Genomic DNA, 19,094 nt, shown 5'->3' with positions numbered 1-19,094 from the left:
GATGCCAAATGCATCCTGAGTGTATCTTTTGGAGAAGAGGGAGCTACAGACGATCCCACCATTCGGAACAAGCAAAGAGAGAATCCCTGCAACACCCCCCAGGATTACCTCTCGCATCCTTTTCTGCCAGACCTCAATGAATTCTGGGGAAGTAGCATCCACTTGAGTGGCATTTTGAGTCCATGCAGGGCATTTCCAGTCAGGGAGGGAGAGCATAGCTAGTGAAGGCGTTAAGAAAGCAAAAGTCCCTCCTTGTAAAATAGGAAGCCTGCATGAAGTAGAAGGGGGGTGGGGGGATAAGAGACACAGGTAAGACCATTGGATTTGATGGACTTTCCCCTGCACTGTGTTTTCAGAACAGGACCAAGTGCACCTGACACAAGTAAAATACTCATAGACAATATAACATTTGATGCCATATGTGTAAAATTTGCAGACCCAGAAATGGAATAGCCTAGTACACGTGAAGGGCGATCTCCTCTATGGTTGTACCCCATAGCCCTCTTGAAGTGTGAAAAGAATAGAGGGGGGACAGAAATAGAGGGTGGCACAGGAGGTGAATGACAATCATTTTTACTTAGACCTACATGGGTATAGTACAAAAATTATATAGGTATAATGGGGGGGGGGGGCACCAAGAGGGTCCCATGTTACAAATTAGAATTAAAGGTAGACATGAGAAATGTGCTGCCCACATGACTGGCTCCCATCTTGGAATTTGGCAGCAGCAGGAGGGAAGGGGAGTAGAGGGGAGGTACCTCCTCCCTTGCCACCAGGGCAGGCCCAAAGGCTCTCTTGAAGCCCGGCAGTTCCTCTGCCATGCTGCTCTTGTGGGCTCTGCAGCTACCGGAACCCAGGTAGCAGCAGCACTATGAGTTATTGGAAGGTGACAACTGGTGCCAGCCACACTGGTTACCTCCTCCTATGCCATGCTATGCCATGCCAGTGGCTCCTGCCAGTCTGGCTCCAGTTATATAGAAGAAGCAACGGTGTTTTAAGAATCTCTATCCATTCCTGAAACAGTATTCTGAATTAAGTGTGTGTGATAAGCAAGGAATGCTATATTTTAGCTGCATATCCAGTAATAAACCAAGCACATTACCAAAATATATAACCCTTCATCTTAATTATAGTTTACTTATGTCATGGGGCTAGTTAATATTTGCCCATAGGCCTTTTCACCTCAAGATCAAACTTGAGATAGGCTTTGGCAAGGAAAAAATTATCAGATGTTACTGCACTGAATGTACCTAAGACTTCAAAGAAGCAATTGTTTGCTGAAAACTTGAGTTCCGGAATTCTGCAAAAATATAGATATTAACTCTTGAGGTATTCATTACCCACTACACTTGGCTGACAATCAGAGTAAAAACTGCAAGAAAAGGTTACATTATTTTTAATTTTGCGGTGGCTGGATATGGAGAATATATACCCCGGAAATCATTCTCTTTTTATCTCTAATCTTCCACTATAATGAGGTAATGTTTCTGTATTGTTCAGCTTTCACAGGTGTTATTGGTAGCAAAAGGCATTGGCAAACAGGCTGATTTAGGACTCTGACACCACAGGTATTTTCCTTCCTCACACCAAGAACCAGAGTGTATGCCTGGGGGACCTGGTAACCAGGCTGCCTTTCAACCTAAACAACTTTAAAAAGTCCTGCAGTGAGGATAAAACAGCTCATAGGTGTACAACATATGCCCCATCTAGCTATATGCCAATGGCTAAATGAGCCACTAAAACAGTCCAGAACCAAGGGCCCAAAGACCCCCTTCCTAGTCTCTTCAACAGATGGATGCTTTGACAAAGTGAACTGAACCGCTCCAATTCAGGTTGACAATGCCATTTTGAAGTTTCCCCCTGTAAAAAATGGACAAGTACAGGGAGATATGTTCTTGCTGTGCTATATTTCTGCTTGCAGGGAATATTATTTACATTTAAATTTATTATGATTTGCTTGGTTTGAATTCATACAGTCCACAACAGCCTTCTGCTGTGTGGATGGGCCTGTCCCAGCAGGGCTGAAAGAGACTGCCTTTTCTCATAAGTCTCACAAAAGAACTTAAGATCCAGAGAGCAAAAATCTCTGGCTCTAAAGAAACAAAACTGGCCTCAACCAGGGCCAGGGCCAGGGCCTTTTCAGCCCTAGCCTGATGGGATGCTCTTGCTGGTGAGATCAGGGCCCCACGGTACCTTGGACAGTTCTGCACAGCCTGCAAGACAAAGCTGTTCTGCCAGGCCTATGGTTGAGGCCTAAACTGGTGTCAAAATCCTGGCCTCCCTGTTCAATAACAAGAGCCAAATTTACACCAGAATCTGAAATCTAGACTCATAACAGTCCCCCCACTATAAGAAGGAGGCGGCTTGGAATTGTCTAAGGCAGGGATAGTCAACAAAGCAAATGCTGGCAGGGGCTCATGGGAATTGTAGTCCATGAACATCTGGAGGACCACAGGTTGACTACCCCTGGTCTAAGGGATGTGCTATGGATTAAAATCTTGCAATGTATTTTTGTATCATTTTAAATACATTATTATCTGCCCTGAGCCTATAACTAAATGTCATTAGACTATAACTAGAATATAACTAAAATGTCATTATCATCAGGATGCTTGAGGGGTTGGGATCCATGCCTTATGAGGAGAGGTGAGAGAGCTGAGTGTGTGTCGCTTGGAGAAGAGGAGGCAAGGGGTGATGGGATAGCTGTGTTTAACTATGTAAAAGGTGGAGAGGGGGCCAACTTGTTTTCTGCAGCTTTACAGACAAGGACAATGAGCAATGGGTTCAAGTTACGAGAAAGGAGGTTCCACTTAAATATTAGAAAGCATTTTCTGACTGTGAGGGCTAGTCATAGATGGAATACGCTGCCTCAGAAGTTAGTGGAGCCTCCTTCATTGGACATTTTTAGGAAGAGCTTGGATGAGCTCCTGTCAGTTTTTTAAGTCCCCGAGAAATTGGGGGGCTGGACTAGATGGCTCTCTGTGGTCTCTTCCAGCTCTGTGTGAGTCTGATTATTTTGCTATCTCATCACTCCACCTGCAACAAAATGATCAGTGCTGCAATAGACAACTTCTAGGAAGGACTACTGCATGGTGACCAGTGCACCTGTAACTGTCAAGGGCCCCCTTCCCTACACCCACCTCCTTGCACACTCATCAGTTCAACTCCCCAGCATGGTAAACTGCTGGTAAATACAGGGAACAGTTCTGCCAGGGGAACCTTCAGAAGTCCTGCTTGAGTCTGCAAATAACTGTTGGCACACTTGCTGTACTCCATAAACTTTGCAAAACACAGGTACATTCCATGTAAATTAATACATAATTATTCTAGAAGATTCATCTGAGCAGCTTCAGACACTATTAGCCAGCCTGGAACAGAATCAAAGGGCCATTGTGAAGCTGAAAATCGACTCAGGCTGGTGGGGGAGGGATGAACTCTCAAGTAAATTATGAACTTGCTTTACTTGGAACAAAGAGGATCTGTGTCTTTGGTTTCAGGTTTTATTACTACAAAAACACATTTTATGCGCATAATTGTTTGTTTTGCTTCCATTCTTGAAGTCTGGTAAGAACAAAGACACATACAAAAACTGTATTTGTTCCTTCCTTCATGAAAGTCTCATCATGATGTTGTTCAAAAGAAGCCCTGTCAAAACTGGAGCCTGGAATTGCTTCTGTAGGGGACTCTGGAATGCAGTAACACTCCATGTCAAATGTATTGTCTTTAATTGAAATTTGCCCCTTCGTGACCCACCAGCAACCTCTGCATCAGGGGTGGCCAAACTGTGGCTTTCCAGATGTCCATGAATTACAATTGGCAGGGTTTCATGGGAACTGTAGTCCATAGACAACTGGAGAGCCACAGTTTGGCCACCCCTGCAAGTCTACACACATGCCATACTGCCTGCTTCTTTCCCTCAGAACAGTCATGTTGACATTCCTCCACACACCCATATATGTCACAATAAGAGCCAACATGTTCTTCACTCAACAATCACATTTGCTTCAGGTACACTGTTTCCCCCCTGAGCCAACCACATAGCATGAAACTGGCCTGCCCCCTTAAATACCACTGTCAATGTTTCAGGCCACCACAAACCAATCTAGTGCTTAAGGTAATACACCTGATGTTCAGACTTTGTGTGTTTGTCATAGGAATTGCCAACATTATCTGCAGTAACATGTGTGAAGTGTACATTCTTGCCCAGAATAGGTTTTAAAAATAAATTAAAAAAAGAAAATATAAATATTTGGCATTGAAGAAAAGGGCGCAGGAGGATGTACATTGAAGGGCATTTGTCCAGATTAATTGTGAGAAGCTCTAAGCTTAGTAACCCAACAGTTACTAAGAGAAGCTCTAACTCAGGGGCATTCTGATTTTTGAAGTTATTTGGGGAGCTTTCCTAAATGGATTGTAGTAACTGTTAAGTTTATAAAGTAACAAGTGTAGGCCTGCAATGCTTGTGAGGGGGATTCTTTCCTTCCCACACACATTCTTGCAAATATGGATCCCCAACACCACTGCCAACTACAGAAGCTTCTCTGTGCTTATGTACTACTTTACTTGGGGGAGATTTAAAAACCCCATAAAATCTGTTTATCATCCATGTGGCCCCGATGCACAGGTTTAGGTATCCGCATATAGAAGGGCACACATCGCAAATACTATAAACATGAAAGATGTGGAGCAGATTGCAGCAGCCCGTCAATCTATTTTCAGTAAGAGAATATTACAAAAAAAGGCTAGGGTAAAGTTGAGCATACTCTAACCAACACACTGATCTGCTTGTTGATGTAGCCCTAAAAAGTAAAAGAAAAATCGACAGGATCAAACCCACATTCAATCATTTCCTAGAGACTAGTGGGCAAATTTTGTCAGAGGTAACTGATTTCAGAACAGTCCATCTCCTACTGCTTGGCAATGGTTACAAAGGGCAGAATATGAAGAAGTGAAAAGCAACTCACAAAAGTTGTCTGCGCCACAAATGTTGTCTTTAAAGTGCTGCTGGATTATTGCACTTTTCTGCCGCTACAAACTGGCATGGCTACCTATCTTGATCAAAAGAGTAGAATTATGAGAGATCTCAGTTGTACGGCATCTTTTATTCCTCAGTATTTTATCTTCTACAGTCTCTTTTGCAGAAACCAGGACTAACAGCCTACCTACTGCTAGAGTTGCTAGCCTCTAGGTGATGGCTGGAGATCTTCCAGAATTACAGCTACTCTCCCAGGCTGCAGAGAGAGTTTTCCTGGAGAAAATGGTTGCTTTGCAAATTAGATTGAATTAATTGTACCCTACTGAGGTCCCTCCTCTGCCCAAACCCCACTTTCCTCAGTCTCCACCTGAAAAAATCTCCCAACTCAAAGCTGGCAACCCTATGCCAGATAGAAGCCCTGCTTGGTTATCTCTTTCCCTCCAGTGGTTACCCCCCTAAAATCCATGCCCCTCTTAAATATTCCAGGGCAGAGCAAAGGGCAATAGATGATTTATATGAAATTTTATAGCACCTGCCCCAATTGTCACTAAATTAGTAGAGGAAGTTGCTTCCTCAGAAATTTCTAAACTTCACATTCCAGACACCACAAGTCATGATAGTTGACAGCAGACATCAGGTGATCATAGCTGTGATCAGACCTCTGGCTACACTTAGTAATAACAGGCACAAGAGTGACAGAAAGGGTTCGAAGAAGTCTGTTTTCCACCACAGCGACACCAAATATAGTCTATCCAGCAAAACAAAGAGTAAGAAATTCACTGAGTAAAATGCTGCAAAGCTGTAAGAGTTCTTAGTTACATAATACATAAGTAGTTCTCTAGAAAAACTAGAGATCCAACAAAAGGTCAAGAGTTGTCGTGGTTCTTTTTCTATCAGAGAATTTTAATTAATGGATTATTCCTACATCAAGCCCCAGATTAAGCTAAATTCTTCCTGGCATTTTTCTCATCCCTGTTCAAACTACTGTTAAAAACTGTGGCATAGGAAGTTTTTCTTGGGTGCTGGCAAAGTCCTCAGGTGCTCTTTTGCATGCTGTTGCTACACTGGCATGCTTCTGTGATCATACAAAAGGCCCCAATGTTATTAAAAGCAAATCTTGCAGGCAGTCTGGGTGCTAAAAGAGGGTAATATCCCACCTCCAGTGTAAACCCACCAGCAATTCAGCATGAATTAGGAAAGATAAAATTTGATGCCGTTCCTGAGACCATCAGCTGACGACCTTTCACACTGATTTTTTAGATTAGTACCAGAAAATAGATCTGTGACACACAGAAGTCCAAAACACAAAACCATCCCATGCTGTAGAGAAATCTCATGAATATTAGCTGTGGGGAAGTAAAGTTGGAAAAAATGGCAGAAGGAGTGGGGAGATTGTGAGAGCAAAAATATAGAAATAATATGCAGTAAATGTATAGTAAAGTTCAATCAATAATTCATACTGGTTTGCTTATCCTGCAAGATCACAGTTCGGCCATAATACTGAATTGTGTTTGATAGGATTTGATAGGAGCAATATAATGCTGGCCTGGACAGACAGGAAGGATGGTGCATCAGATCTGAATGCTGAACCTAGGACAGCAAGGGGAATTTCCCACTGATGACTCATTCTCGGTTTCTGGGTGGTGTAGCAATTTAAAAGTTGGACTTGGACCTGTGGGATCGCTGTCTGAATCGCTGCACAGACCATGGGGCTCACTGGAAGACTCTGGGCCACTCATTTTCTCACAGCCCCAGGGGTAGTCAAACTGCAGCCCTCCAGATGTCCATGGACTACAATTCCCAGAAGCCCCTGCCAGCATTCGCTGGCAGGGGCTCCTGGAATTGTAGTCCATGGACATCTGGAGGGCTGCAGTTTGACTACCCCTGGCCTAACTTACTTCACCAATCATTATTAGGACAAAAAGGGAGTGGAAAAGCATGTTCTTGCCCTGAGCCTCCTTGAAAGTAGGGTGGGATAAAAATGTGATCAACAACACCCAAAAAGCCCACTGAAATAAACAGATACTTTCCCTGTTGATTTTGTTTAGTGTTGTCCTTCCGACAAATTTTGCTACTAATTTTCATTCATCATCTGCTGTTCATGCTGAAACCAATGAAGGTGCACTGCATCCACTGCAGTCTCAGATAAATGCTGCCTTGCAAGTGTAATGTTATACTTCCAGAGATGCTTCTCTACCTGACTCCAAAGATGACTTGAAGAAGAGTACAGATCCCCGAGACAAAGAAGATGGTGCTGATCAGGTGACTCTGGGTCAGGATGTCATGCTCCAGGCAAAGTCCTCTGGAGAGGATTAGAGGAATGGCAACAAGACCTCCCAGCGCTGTCAAGTAGTGCTAATAGCCAGAGGGGGAAAACAGTACAACAGTCACCACACTTACAGCAAGACAACTCCCTGAACAACTATATGTTTGGCAATTCAAGACCACACCGTTAAACAGCAGTAATTCTGGGCATTCTTAATTATCCATTACAGGCTTAGAGTATACCCAGAACTGGACCAATCCATATCAATCTGCAATAGCTGCTCACGATGGATTTACACCAACGTAAAGACTCTGTAAGTGCCAAGAAAGGAGAAAAACCCATTCAGAAGTTCTACTCCATACGTCTTACTGAGCCAGACATACAGATATAAATTTCTTAAAAATTAATCTGCCTCTGGAACTATATGCCTCACTTTACTTCATAGTAAGGCCACATCTGCTGTCGTCTAAGGTGGATCCTTGTGAAGGTATAAAGCTACATTTCTGATTCACCAGCTGTTAGGCTAATGCTCTACCTACATTCCATCCTCGGTGAATTCCATGGCAATAAAGTCCTGTGTCAAGTGACCAGACAAATACAGGCATACATTTGTAGTTGCTTCCATGTGAAGACACGTGCAGGTTCCAGAAGCAGGGAAGAGTGGTTTTCTTACCCAAAGCCTACAGCAGATGTGTTTCCACTTGAACACACCTTTAAAATGCATAGAAATCTGACTACGGAGCCTTGTGGTTCTGAACTGGCCTAGCTCTCAAATGAGGAACTAAACCTGTTTCTGGCCCATACATTTCAGACTGCAGGTAGGGGTCCACATGTATATTATTCCAAACAAAAGACAGCTGAAATTCTGCCGTCCATACAGTTATGTGAAAGGCGCAGAAGCCTTATTCCTTAAATAGTCCATAGCAACTTTTAACAGAACTGGCTGGGTGGGTGTCTTTGGGGAAAAAAAAATACTTTTATCACTTGATAATGATTGCTGTCGGAAGGAGGACCTCAGAGGCCTCACAGGTCCGTCACACACCTGTCTTTGTTGACAAACATTTGACATTATATGAAAAAGATTACAACTCCTCCCTAATTCTACAAAATAGATTTCTCCAACCCACTATTCATTCCCAGCTATATTTGTTGTCGCACACTCGGACCAAGGCAATGGCAAACCACCTCTGTTCATCTCATGCCTCGAAAACCCACCCAGAGGTTGGCTATGAGTCAGTTGCAACTTGACAGCATTTGGTTATTATTTGTCTCACATTAGACTCCCACCTCTTAAGCTCAAGTGAAGATTTTTAGAGGTATTTTACTATGCATTTTTTAATAATGTACGCATCAATTATACAATTTTATATATTTTAAATTTTGTACTGGCTCCCTGATGTTGCAATTTTTTTTACTGTGAAATGTTTCTTCTCGTTATCTGTTTTATCTGGCCACAGTGCTGTATCAAATAAATTTGATTTGACTCCCACCCAGAGCCCCTAAATGTCTCACCTGAATCCCCAAGAAGATACTGAGGTACCAAGGAGGGATGTCTGTGACCGAGTAGGCAAGGTTGCTGCGAGGACGATTCAGCTTTTCTTCACAGCCTGGGACTCTGGCAGCAACATCAGTGAAATTGCAGTAATGCCCCCCGTCATCAATCTTCAGGAGACAAGACAGAACATTCCAGTTCGTTTCAGGTGGTCAGAAGCAGCAGAAGAACGTTTGAGTCCAGTGGTGCCTTTGACCAACGAAGTTTTCTTCAAGGTATACGTTTCTGTGTGTAAGAACACATCTTCATAGCCAAAGAAGTGTGCATGCACATGAAAGCTTATACTGTTTTGCCTCTGAAGCTATGTAAAGGATATGATTTTTCGCCATCTTGAATTTGAATGTAATGGGTTTTTTTAAAGGGGGTTTACTGGGTTTTATCCGTTTTATTGTATGTTGAATTTTTATGTAACCCACTGCGAGCCAGTTCTGGGAGCAGCGGGCTAAAAATTGAATTAATTAATTAATTAATTAATTAATTAATTAATTAATTAATTAATTAATTAATTAATTAATTAATGAAACGTTGTTGGTATAAAGGTGCCATTGGACTCAAACTCTAGAGATCATGGTGGCATATGACAAGGTAATAAACAATACAATAAAATCTGTCAAGAAAGGGTGGAATAAAAGTTGAAAGAATAATAGTTAATAAATAAAAGCAATTGGAAGGTAAATTCTGAAAGCAATAAAAAGGCAGCCAGATAAAGCGGGGTAACAAGGAAGATTTGGTTCTCTTCACCCTAATGTGAAAAAAGAAAATAGGCCCTGTTTCGAAAACAAAAAAATTACCTCTACAGATAGATTCATACAAGCGCATATCAAAATCTGCATTAATGTCCAAATTAACATTTTATACATCCTGATAATAATAAAGTTGTTGAGAAATGGGAATTATTTATAATGCACTGGAATCTGTTGTTCTTGGGTAAACTATGACTTTAGGTTATTTTATCATTGTGACCATTGGGAAATCTAAATGAGAATCAAATAGTAATTAATACTTTGAGAATAGTGGAGAACTGATACATATCTAGTAACTACATTAGTGGCAGATCTAATGCTTAACTGGGACATTGAATAGCTGGAAGATGTTTTACTTTAGCATTTTATCTGTGATGGTTCTCTCCTACATATATGACAGTGTATACTGTATTGTAAAGATGCAACATAGTCTAATATTGCTGCAACTATATTTCCAGTAGAATTAAAATATTGCTGCTATCTGAGAAGTGGGGAGCCAGAAATATGTTGTTCAGGAAAAAGGACATATATGTTTTGGATTGTAATGTAAAGTTAAATATCTGGGTAACTTTCTCCTCCCCTTTTCTTCTTCTTTTTCTGGTGTATAAAATTTCTACTCTATACAGGTCACATGATATGTATTTGTTTCTTTATCTGCTAATACTTGTGAGTAAGAAAATGGTTAACTCTGTGTGTTCTTTTGATTCATATAATTAAAAGTCTGAATGGAAGGAGTTTCTCCCCACCTCCATGTTAGACATGGATGGGTGGATGTACATATACATGCAGATCACTAGTTTGGCCCTCCGTGGGAATGTAAGGCAGTTAAAGACTGCAGGGTGATAGGAGTCAGCAAGTGGTGCATGGACAAGACAGATTGTACTGTTTTATCAGCTATTCAAAACCTTAACATGTTACAGAAATGCTACAAGCTGAGGTAACAGTAAAAACTCAAGTGGTAGCAAAGATTTTCTTTTTAAGCACAAAAGTTAAATGACAATTGAACGTTCTTCACTTTCTTTTTAATTTTAAGGGATTAAAAGTATAATACCAAACGAAGTTACACCCTCCTAAGCACACTGACTTCAAGGGACATGGAAAGGAACGCTACAAGATACACAGAATACACAAAACATTACTATTTAACTAGAAGCATAAACATGTCAGGATTAGTTCTAATCCTTCAGTAAAAATTAATTTTCTAGTGCATCCACGAGACTTGCTTTATCACAAACATAGCCCAGCATTGTTCACACCGTAGTCTTCTCTGTTCCTCCTTACCTTCTTTGGATTTTGTTTCATAAAACAGCCGGTTCATTTAAAAAGTAACTACAAACTTACTATGAAATTGGGGTTATCAAGCCCGTTAGGATCTTTATCCGATGGGGGCATCTCCACTTCAAAGTTTCTTCAGTGACTTCTGTAAAACTGCAGAGAAAATGGAAAGAGGAGATTTCCAATAAAAACCTCGTGCTTCAAATCCTGAACAAACTGCAGCAGCAGAGAGTCCAAAGTAGCCTGACTGCTGGGAGGCAAAATTCATTTTCAGCCATTCATATGAGAAGTATTGCAAAGGAATTTCCTCTGTACAAGCATGCCGGAATAACTCTCTCCAGTCAATTACAAAAGATCATGCGGGTGAAACAGCATGTAGCACAGGAGATCTGCAACTGCATCTCCTGTTTTTATTTTAACATAGTGTTATCAACTCTAGGTTAGGAAATTCCTGGAGATTTGGGGTTGAATCCACCCTCCAAAGTAGCTATTTTCTCCAGGGGAACTGATCTTTGGAGTCTGGAAATCAGTTATAATTCTGGGAGCTCTCCAGTCTCCACCTATTTCAGTATCACCATGCAGGCTCTGAATATGACTAGAACAATGACAGTGGAAGAGGGCATGCTTAACTCTTTCCCCCATAATGCATTTCCAGTCCCAGATGATGCTAGATGTTGTTTAAGGTCCTTGAAAGGTGGTGGGGAACCAGCTTGTCCCTTGATATTGACTAATGATATTTACAAATGGTATTTTCTGGACATTAATCATAATCAGTAACAATGTCATCTAGTTTTTAGACAATGTACAATTATATTTGCAAAAAATAAAAAAGCACAAAATGTATTTATTTGTTTGTTTAATTTATATAGTGCTTTCCCAGCAAGCTGGCTCGGGGTGGTATATAACGATCATGGTCTACATAACAATTAATAGGTAAAAATGCAGCAAAAATTAATCAAATCAAATTAAATCAAAATTTAATTAATGATAGTTATAAAGCCACTTAAAACTTCATCTACATTTGACAATTTTTGCAGTACTCAGATCTGTGTCATCTTCCGGTTTGGGACATTTTCATGGGGGGTGGGCCTTAGATGTTACAGACTCACTACTCCCTATCAAAAGCTTGGCAGAAGTGCTCTGTCTTGCAGGCTCTGCATAACTCAGCCAGCTTTCTATGGACAAGAGGAAGGAAAATCCAAATATCTTTTAGTCTTTCTTGACAACATAGCATGAAAATGATTACAGCTGAAAATGAACCACTGGAGATGGTTGTATTTCTATTTTTCTTGTCCATTTGTTGGGCTTAATTTTGTTCACTTGGCTCCTTTCCTTTTTCTACAGTTTATAAACCACCCATTCATACCAATGTTTTAAAATGGCCATGAATAAGCAACTGTTGGTTGATATCGTTCAGCCAGAACTCTTTACTGTATAGAACTGGTTTCGGTTCCTGTCTTCTTCCAGAAAACCAAGAAGTGAAATGGGAGACTGTTGGCTGAGTTGCTGGCCTTTCTCCGGGAGGGATGCCTGCTGCACAGACTACGCCAGCCAGGGCGGGCCCTGCTCATGAAGCAGCAGCCATTCCATCAGCAGCAGTCCTGCAATGCTGCTCTCTTGCCAAGTTGGTCACACATCTGTAGTCGAAGCCCAAATAAGCCTCATTTTCACCTGAACTTTGCTTATTAACGCATGGGTAACGTTAAGCTGATCTGGGGCCAAAGGACCAAGCCCTATGAAGATAGGTTGAGGGACTTGGGAATGTTCAGCCTGGAGAAAAGGAGGTGGAGAGGGGACATGATAGCCCTCTTTAAGTATTTGAAAGGTTGTCACTTGGAGGAGGGCAGGATGCTGTTTCTGTTGGCTGCAGAGGAGAGGACGCGCAGTAATGGGTTTAAACTACAAGTACAACGATATAGGCTAGATATCAGGAAAAAATTTTCACAGTCAGAGTAGTTCAGCAGTGGAATAGGCTGCCTAAGGAGGTGGTGAGCTCCCCCTCACTGGCAGTCTTCAAGCAAAGGTTGGACACACACTTTTCTTGGATGCTTTAGGATGCTTTGGGCTGATCCTGCGTTGAGCAGGGGGTTGGACTAGATGGCCTGTATGGCCCCTTCCAACTCTATGATTCTATGATTCTAAGCTGACCAGTTTTTGTGCCTTAAACACAAGTCCAGTAGCTCTTTAAAGCCCAACAGAATTTATTCCAGCTTCAGGTTTCACAAATCAAAGCTGACTTGCTCACATGGATGGAATTCAGAGTAATTTGCATAGTACTTGATGCCACTAAGCAAATGTTAAATAGGAATTGTGAGCTACTGAAGTGGCTGTTCCGCCCACTGACACTGGGCTCTCAGGCACACCACAGCTGCATGCCAGCAAAGCAGCCGCCCAGTTCACTGGCATTGCCAACTCTACATGTGGGCAAGTGACCCAATTTTTAAAAGCTGCCTGGGGTACACAGAATGAAGCATGGGTTATGTCAGGCCCTCAGATGCCCCAGGTTAAGGTTATGTGGGAGAATCCGCTTTCCCTTAGCTGTTGCAGGCCCATGTGGACAGGAAAGAGCTGGGGATTCTAGATCAAGCTCCTCTATGCCCTACAGTGGCCCAGAGGGGACAAAGAACACCCCAGTCAGCTTTGCAGTGCTTTGCTGCACCACAGGGCAGGCCAGGGAATTCTTGTTCATTTTGCAGGAAGGTGGGATTGCATGGAAAGGGGGGGGGGTTTGGGGGGGGATCGCCACAGGTTATAATGCCATAGGGTCCACCTTCCAAAGCAGTTGTTTGTGTTGGCAAAGTTTAAATATACAAAGAAGCGAAGCACACAGCTGCTCAAAAGGAATAGAACAGTTTTATTTGGAAGAGAGAACCAACTTTGTATAGAAAGAAGAGAGAGAGAGAGAGAGAGAGAGAGAGAGAGAGAGAGAGACGTAATTAACTATTACTATTACTAAATGAGGCTTGGTTGGGCTTGGACGACAGATGTGTGACCAATTTAGCAAGAGAGCAATGTTGCATAACTGCTGCTGACATAATTGCTGCTGCTTCATGAGCAAGTCCACTGCTGGCTTAACCAGCTTGGTGTAGTGGTTAGGAGCGCAGATTTCTAATCTGGTGAGGTGGGTTTGATTTCCCTGCTCCTCCTCCACATTCAACCAGCTGGGTGACCTTGGGCTCACCATGGCACTGATAAAAATGTTCTGACAGAGCAGTGATATCAGGGCTCTCTCAGCCTCACCCACCTCACAGGGTGTCTGTTGTGGGGAGAGGAAAGGGAAGGTGACTGTAAGCCGCTTTGAGACCCCTTCAGGGAGAGAAAAGCGGCATATAAGAACCAACTCTTCTTCTTCTATTCTGTTGTCTGCAGTCGTTTTCTCTGTTGTGGAGACAAGCAGGGAAGACATATGCTTTAAGAAGCAGGAAGCCTCCTACTGAACCAATCAAGACATTAGAAGAGATAATTGGAAAAAATCAGGATGTTCCTGATCTAACGATGCTAAATATGCATCTTCTCTGATGCCCCCTGCAGGACACCCTTTATATTCTGCTCAGTCCTGCACACTGCAGATCTTGCTTATTCCAACAATTTGATCTCTATAGTCTGGAGATCTTCAGGCCTTCCTTGGAGGTCGGCAGCCCTAGCAAACCTGCTCAGAAGTCTAATTTTATTCAGTGGGGCTGAGTATACTGCAACAAGACAATTAAAATATACAATTATTTTTAATCTGTAAAAAATTATCCTGATATTTTTGCTAGTTTCGATAATTTATTTTGTTGGTCAAGAGTACTGAAGCTGCACACCAACCCACAAGAATGTTTTTCTGCTACCTCTCCAGTTTCTCAACCCCATGTCTCTGCAGACACGAGGGCTTGCCACTTGCTTAAAATACACACACAGAAGACTACTCTGAGATTCTCATTAAATTTACTCCAGGGCCTGTCACTCACATTTTGCTTCTTTCTGTGCTCTTGCAAAATCATGATATATACACAGTCCTGCCTATCATGCACATTACTGTCAAGTTAATAGGCTTGTAGAAATAAATTGTTGATATATAATCACCAAGCAATATGAGACTGGCAAACAACATTATTCACCCATGTTTGGTGCAGCCAGCCATGCTGACACAGGGCTGAGACCAGCCTTTCCTGTCCCCTCCAGCTCCTCACTGATATGTACCCAAGAAGCCATCAATCCTCTGGCCATTGTTCTTGCCTAGAGAACCGAAGGGCCTTTTGAGCCCGTGACTCACACAGATGAGAAATGAAGCAATGAGGGAACAGAAGAATACATGGAATAAATTTGCACTGGCCGCCTTAGCCAACCGCTCCATGGCAAAACTGGTTAGGCAGATTGCAAAGCCATCCATGGCAACACCAGAAGCAACACTTCACCTAGATAGTGACATTACTTTCCAGGAAATGCTTTAGTTGCTTCAGAAGATGGTCTATAGCTACAGTGCAGAAATAAATTCAAGTGGGCAGCCATGCTGGTCTGAAGCAGCAGAACAAATTTAGAATTCAGTGGCACCTTTAAGACTGACACAGTTTTATTCAAGGTATGAGCTTTTGTGTGCATACACACTTCCTCAGCTACAGGTCACGTAATGGAAATAATCAGGTCATACTTACAGGCAAACTGTGAGGGCAAATTAACACACAGCATAATGAAAATGATCAACAGATTCCAGAGATAAATAGCAAACCCCAACAATCTGGATTTGTTTGTATTCACTTATTGTATTGTATTTTATTTGTTTATTTGTTTATTTGTTTATTTGTTTAGATTTCTATACCACCCGTTTCTTTGCAGCTCTGGGTGGTTCAGCTTGAGGCTGAATTGTATAGGAAACATCCTGGGTTCAATAAATGTGTCTACATTAAGAGAACAATGCCCTTCTGCCTCCTTCCTGTCATCTTAAGCATGGAAGCATCTTGGGGCATCATCTTCTTTGTTCAAATCAATTATTCCAAAAAAGAGATAAAGAAAATCTATGCCTCTAATTCTTCAAAAAATTACTGAAACCAAATACTCTCTGTATTTTAATTTATCTCTTTACTGGAAGCACAACTTGAGAGCAAAAGGGAAATTAGGCATCAGTAGAGAATTACCCAGAACATGAGGGCCTGGATGCAGAGAGGGGCTGTTAATAGCAATAATAGTAATGGTAATATAGTAGTAGTAATAATAACAACAACAATAATAAAAAAGAACTTCCCTGAACTCTGGAAAATCAATGTATGATTACAGGGAAGAGGAAGGCAGAAAAGAGAAAGGACTGGAGAACTTGAGGCTACTCAGGTGTTTTGTTTCTCTTTGGTACAGAGGACTCTGGAAGGCCCGTTAGAGAAGGTGTAGATAACACCTTTGGTGATGGATGAGCCTCTGAGAATCTGGGTGAGGAGTGTCGGGCCCAAACTTCCAAGACATTGAGGAAAGTCTAACCGGAGGTTTCCGAGGACAGGAATCAAAGGAAGCCTAATATAAGGAAGAAAGCAGCAGAGGCAGGTGAAAACTACAAGGCTGGAATATTTTTAGAGTTCTGTTCTACCAGTCTTGTTAGTTGGATTAATGTGTTTTGGTGCACTGTCCCTACACTTGTTGTACTGGAATAACCCCTGGTGCCTCCCAGTTGCAACGAGCCATTACCAGGTAGCAAGCTGAAAGAACCTGCCGATACTCTGAGCTGCACCACTGGAAGAGAACACACGCCTGTAAGACATTTCTTCCCAGACACATAACAGATTCTGAGCAGTGACTTGAATGACATAGCAAACTCAGCACATAAGAGCCATCACAGAATCAGCACCTACAGGATTTTCATTAGAAAGCATTCAAGCCTGAATAAAGCTACAGGACCAATCTGTGAAGTTCAGCTGATTCCTAATGGTGAAAAGATAAGCCTCATCAACACATAGTATGGTTGAAAGAATTGCCAAAGTGATGTATTATTACTTGGTGCACAAGAACCCTTCCCAACCCTTGGGCCTGCCCCTTCCCCCATGACAGTAGCAAAGAAAAAAATTATTCCTGAGAAAGTCCCACTTTTTACCCAGGCACACAAAATGTGGTTAAAAGCAGCAGCTTCTAATCTGGTGTGCTGAGTTTTGAGTCCACACTCTCCCACATGCAGCCAGCTGGGTGACCTTGGGCCAGTCACAGTCCTGTTGGAGCTGTTCTCACAGAGCAGTGTGTCAGAGCTCTCTTACATCCATCTACCTCACAGGGACCTTTTATGCACTGGAGGTTTCATATGGGGTTGCAGGCTGGAGTTTTAGTCGTGGCAGGTTGCCCCACCTCTTCCTGCACCCACACGGGGGAGCATTTGGGCTGGTGTGCCTCATCCGCCCCTGATTTATTCTCCTGCACGGGAGATGGGGCAGTGAAATTCCCAGTGCATAAATGCTCAGGGTGTTGGTTGTGGGGATAGAAAGGAAAGGTGATTGCAAGTTGCTTTGAGTCACCTTCGGGTAGTGAAAAGTAGGGTATAAAAACCAATTCTTCTTCAAAAAGAAATGATAGACAAATAAAAGTCTGAGAGTGCTGCAGCCCAGAGAGTGCTGCAGCCCAGCCCCAGTAATCTCCAACCAGATGATGCCATCAACCTTGGTATTCAGTTCTGATGCATTGATGAGAGCCAGTTTGGTGTAGTGGCAAGGAGTGCGGACTTCTAATCTGTGATGCCAGGTTCGATTCTGCGCTCCCCCACATGCAGCCAGCTGGGTGACCTTGGGCTCGCTACAACACTGATAAAGCTGTTCTGACCAAGCAGTAATATCAGGGCTCTCTCAACTTCACCCACCTCACAGGGTGTCTCACAGGGTGTCTGTTGTGGGGAGAGGAAAGGGAAGGCGAATGTAAGCTGCTTTGAGACTCCTTCCGGTAGAGAAAAACGGCATATCAGAAGAACCAACTCTTCTTCTTATACTGGAAGGACTGTGCATGTGCATGCATGCATGCATAAAGTGCCATCAAGTCACAGCGAACTGATGGCCGTTCCCTTAAATCTAAACACAAATCTAGCATTCATAGTTATTGTTGACACACAGAAGTTTAGCTCAGTGTTTGTCCATAAAGGTACATCAGTGATTAATATCCTGCAAACACAAACAGATAATGCAGATACAAGCCCAGAAGGACATATAACAAGAATTACACCTAGCCTTGTTTGAACCTCATTAACTCCGTATTGCATTATATGACTTACTATTGACTATCGATATTACAGCTTTCCTTCTCTTGAGGTGCAAGTATACCCCTAAACACCAGGCTCAAGTGAAAGTTTAATAAACTAGCAATGATTGTTGCACGCCAATCATAATGATGATAAAAAGTTAATTCTTGCAACATGAGAGCACAAAAACATGAGAGCTTTTCAAGCAACCAATGAATAAAACAGACAGATCATAATTATTCCGCCAGATTAACTGAGATGAGATCTATATTGATAATGGCACAGCAGATATTGATTAGAGCAGTGGTCCCCAACCTTTTTTAGGCTGGGGACCAGCAGGGCAACTGCCCCGCCTGCGCATCGCGCATCGCGCCTGTGCGGCCACACCCACACATGCGCACTTGCGCCATGCGCACATGCACCATGCACGGCTGGAATCGCGCATGCGCTGCACTTCCGCGCACGCGCACCTGTGCGAAAGTGCCACGCATGTGCGATTTCGGCCCCACATGGCGCATATGTGCATGCACAATGCGCGGCCCTGATTCTTTCTCCCCCCCCACAGTAAGAAGCTTCCCGGGCCGCAAGCTTTTTACTGCGGGGGGGCGGGGAGAGGGAACCGCGGCCCGGCGCCATGGCCTTCCGGGCCGCGGCCCGCAGGTTGGGGAGCACTGGATTAGAGAATGCGGACTTTGTAGGATCAGAAAGAGATTAACATGGGGTTTAAAAAATAAGACTACATCTTGACATCAGTTGGCCCAGCTGAGATAGGTGTTACTTACAGACAGAGAGCTTGGGAAGTGTACCTGATTGCTAAACCAGCTATTTATCAGCTAAAACAATAATCTTGAAAAGCCTGTGACTAAAGTACATGAGATCACTAGTTAATGAGCTAGAGGTGAGATCTTAATCTTCGACTGGTGATGTCACCATGTGTAGATTGATTCAAATATTCCAACTAAATACTATTTTTATCTTCCTTTTTATGTTTACATTTCCCACAGGTGGGCACTTTGTGATCATCTTTGCACCTGTGAAGTTTCTAATGATTTTTAAAAAGTTCTTCACTACAGAAGTACCCATCCATAAATCTTCATCCCACCTGT

At 42.6% G+C, this 19,094-nt stretch overlaps 1 protein-coding gene across 4 annotated transcripts in view; it reads right to left on the bottom strand.

Moving 5' to 3' along the window:
* The window catches only part of LOC143838209 (solute carrier family 23 member 1-like), a 44,282-nt gene that overhangs the window by 15,036 nt on the left and 10,152 nt on the right, over positions 1–19,094 (bottom strand). For 2 of the 4 annotated variants that reach the window (XM_077339211.1, XM_077339212.1), the window contains exons 2-6: positions 16,116–16,292; positions 10,878–10,964; positions 8,754–8,903; positions 7,173–7,330; positions 109–268 (exon numbers count right to left, since the gene is read on the bottom strand). In XM_077339211.1, coding sequence (XP_077195326.1) covers positions 109–268; positions 7,173–7,330; positions 8,754–8,903; positions 10,878–10,928 — 519 coding nt within the window. In that variant the 5' untranslated portion in view covers positions 10,929–10,964; positions 16,116–16,292. The remainder of the gene's footprint in view (positions 1–108; positions 269–7,172; positions 7,331–8,753; positions 8,904–10,877; positions 10,965–16,115; positions 16,293–19,094) is intronic. The other 2 variants (XM_077339213.1, XM_077339214.1) reach the window with 1 other exon arrangement.

Source organism: Paroedura picta, chromosome 5 (assembly GCF_049243985.1).
Source record: "Paroedura picta isolate Pp20150507F chromosome 5, Ppicta_v3.0, whole genome shotgun sequence".
NCBI classification, from domain to species: domain Eukaryota; kingdom Metazoa; phylum Chordata; class Lepidosauria; order Squamata; family Gekkonidae; genus Paroedura; species Paroedura picta.
This window is presented reverse-complemented; position numbering and strand designations above follow the sequence as displayed.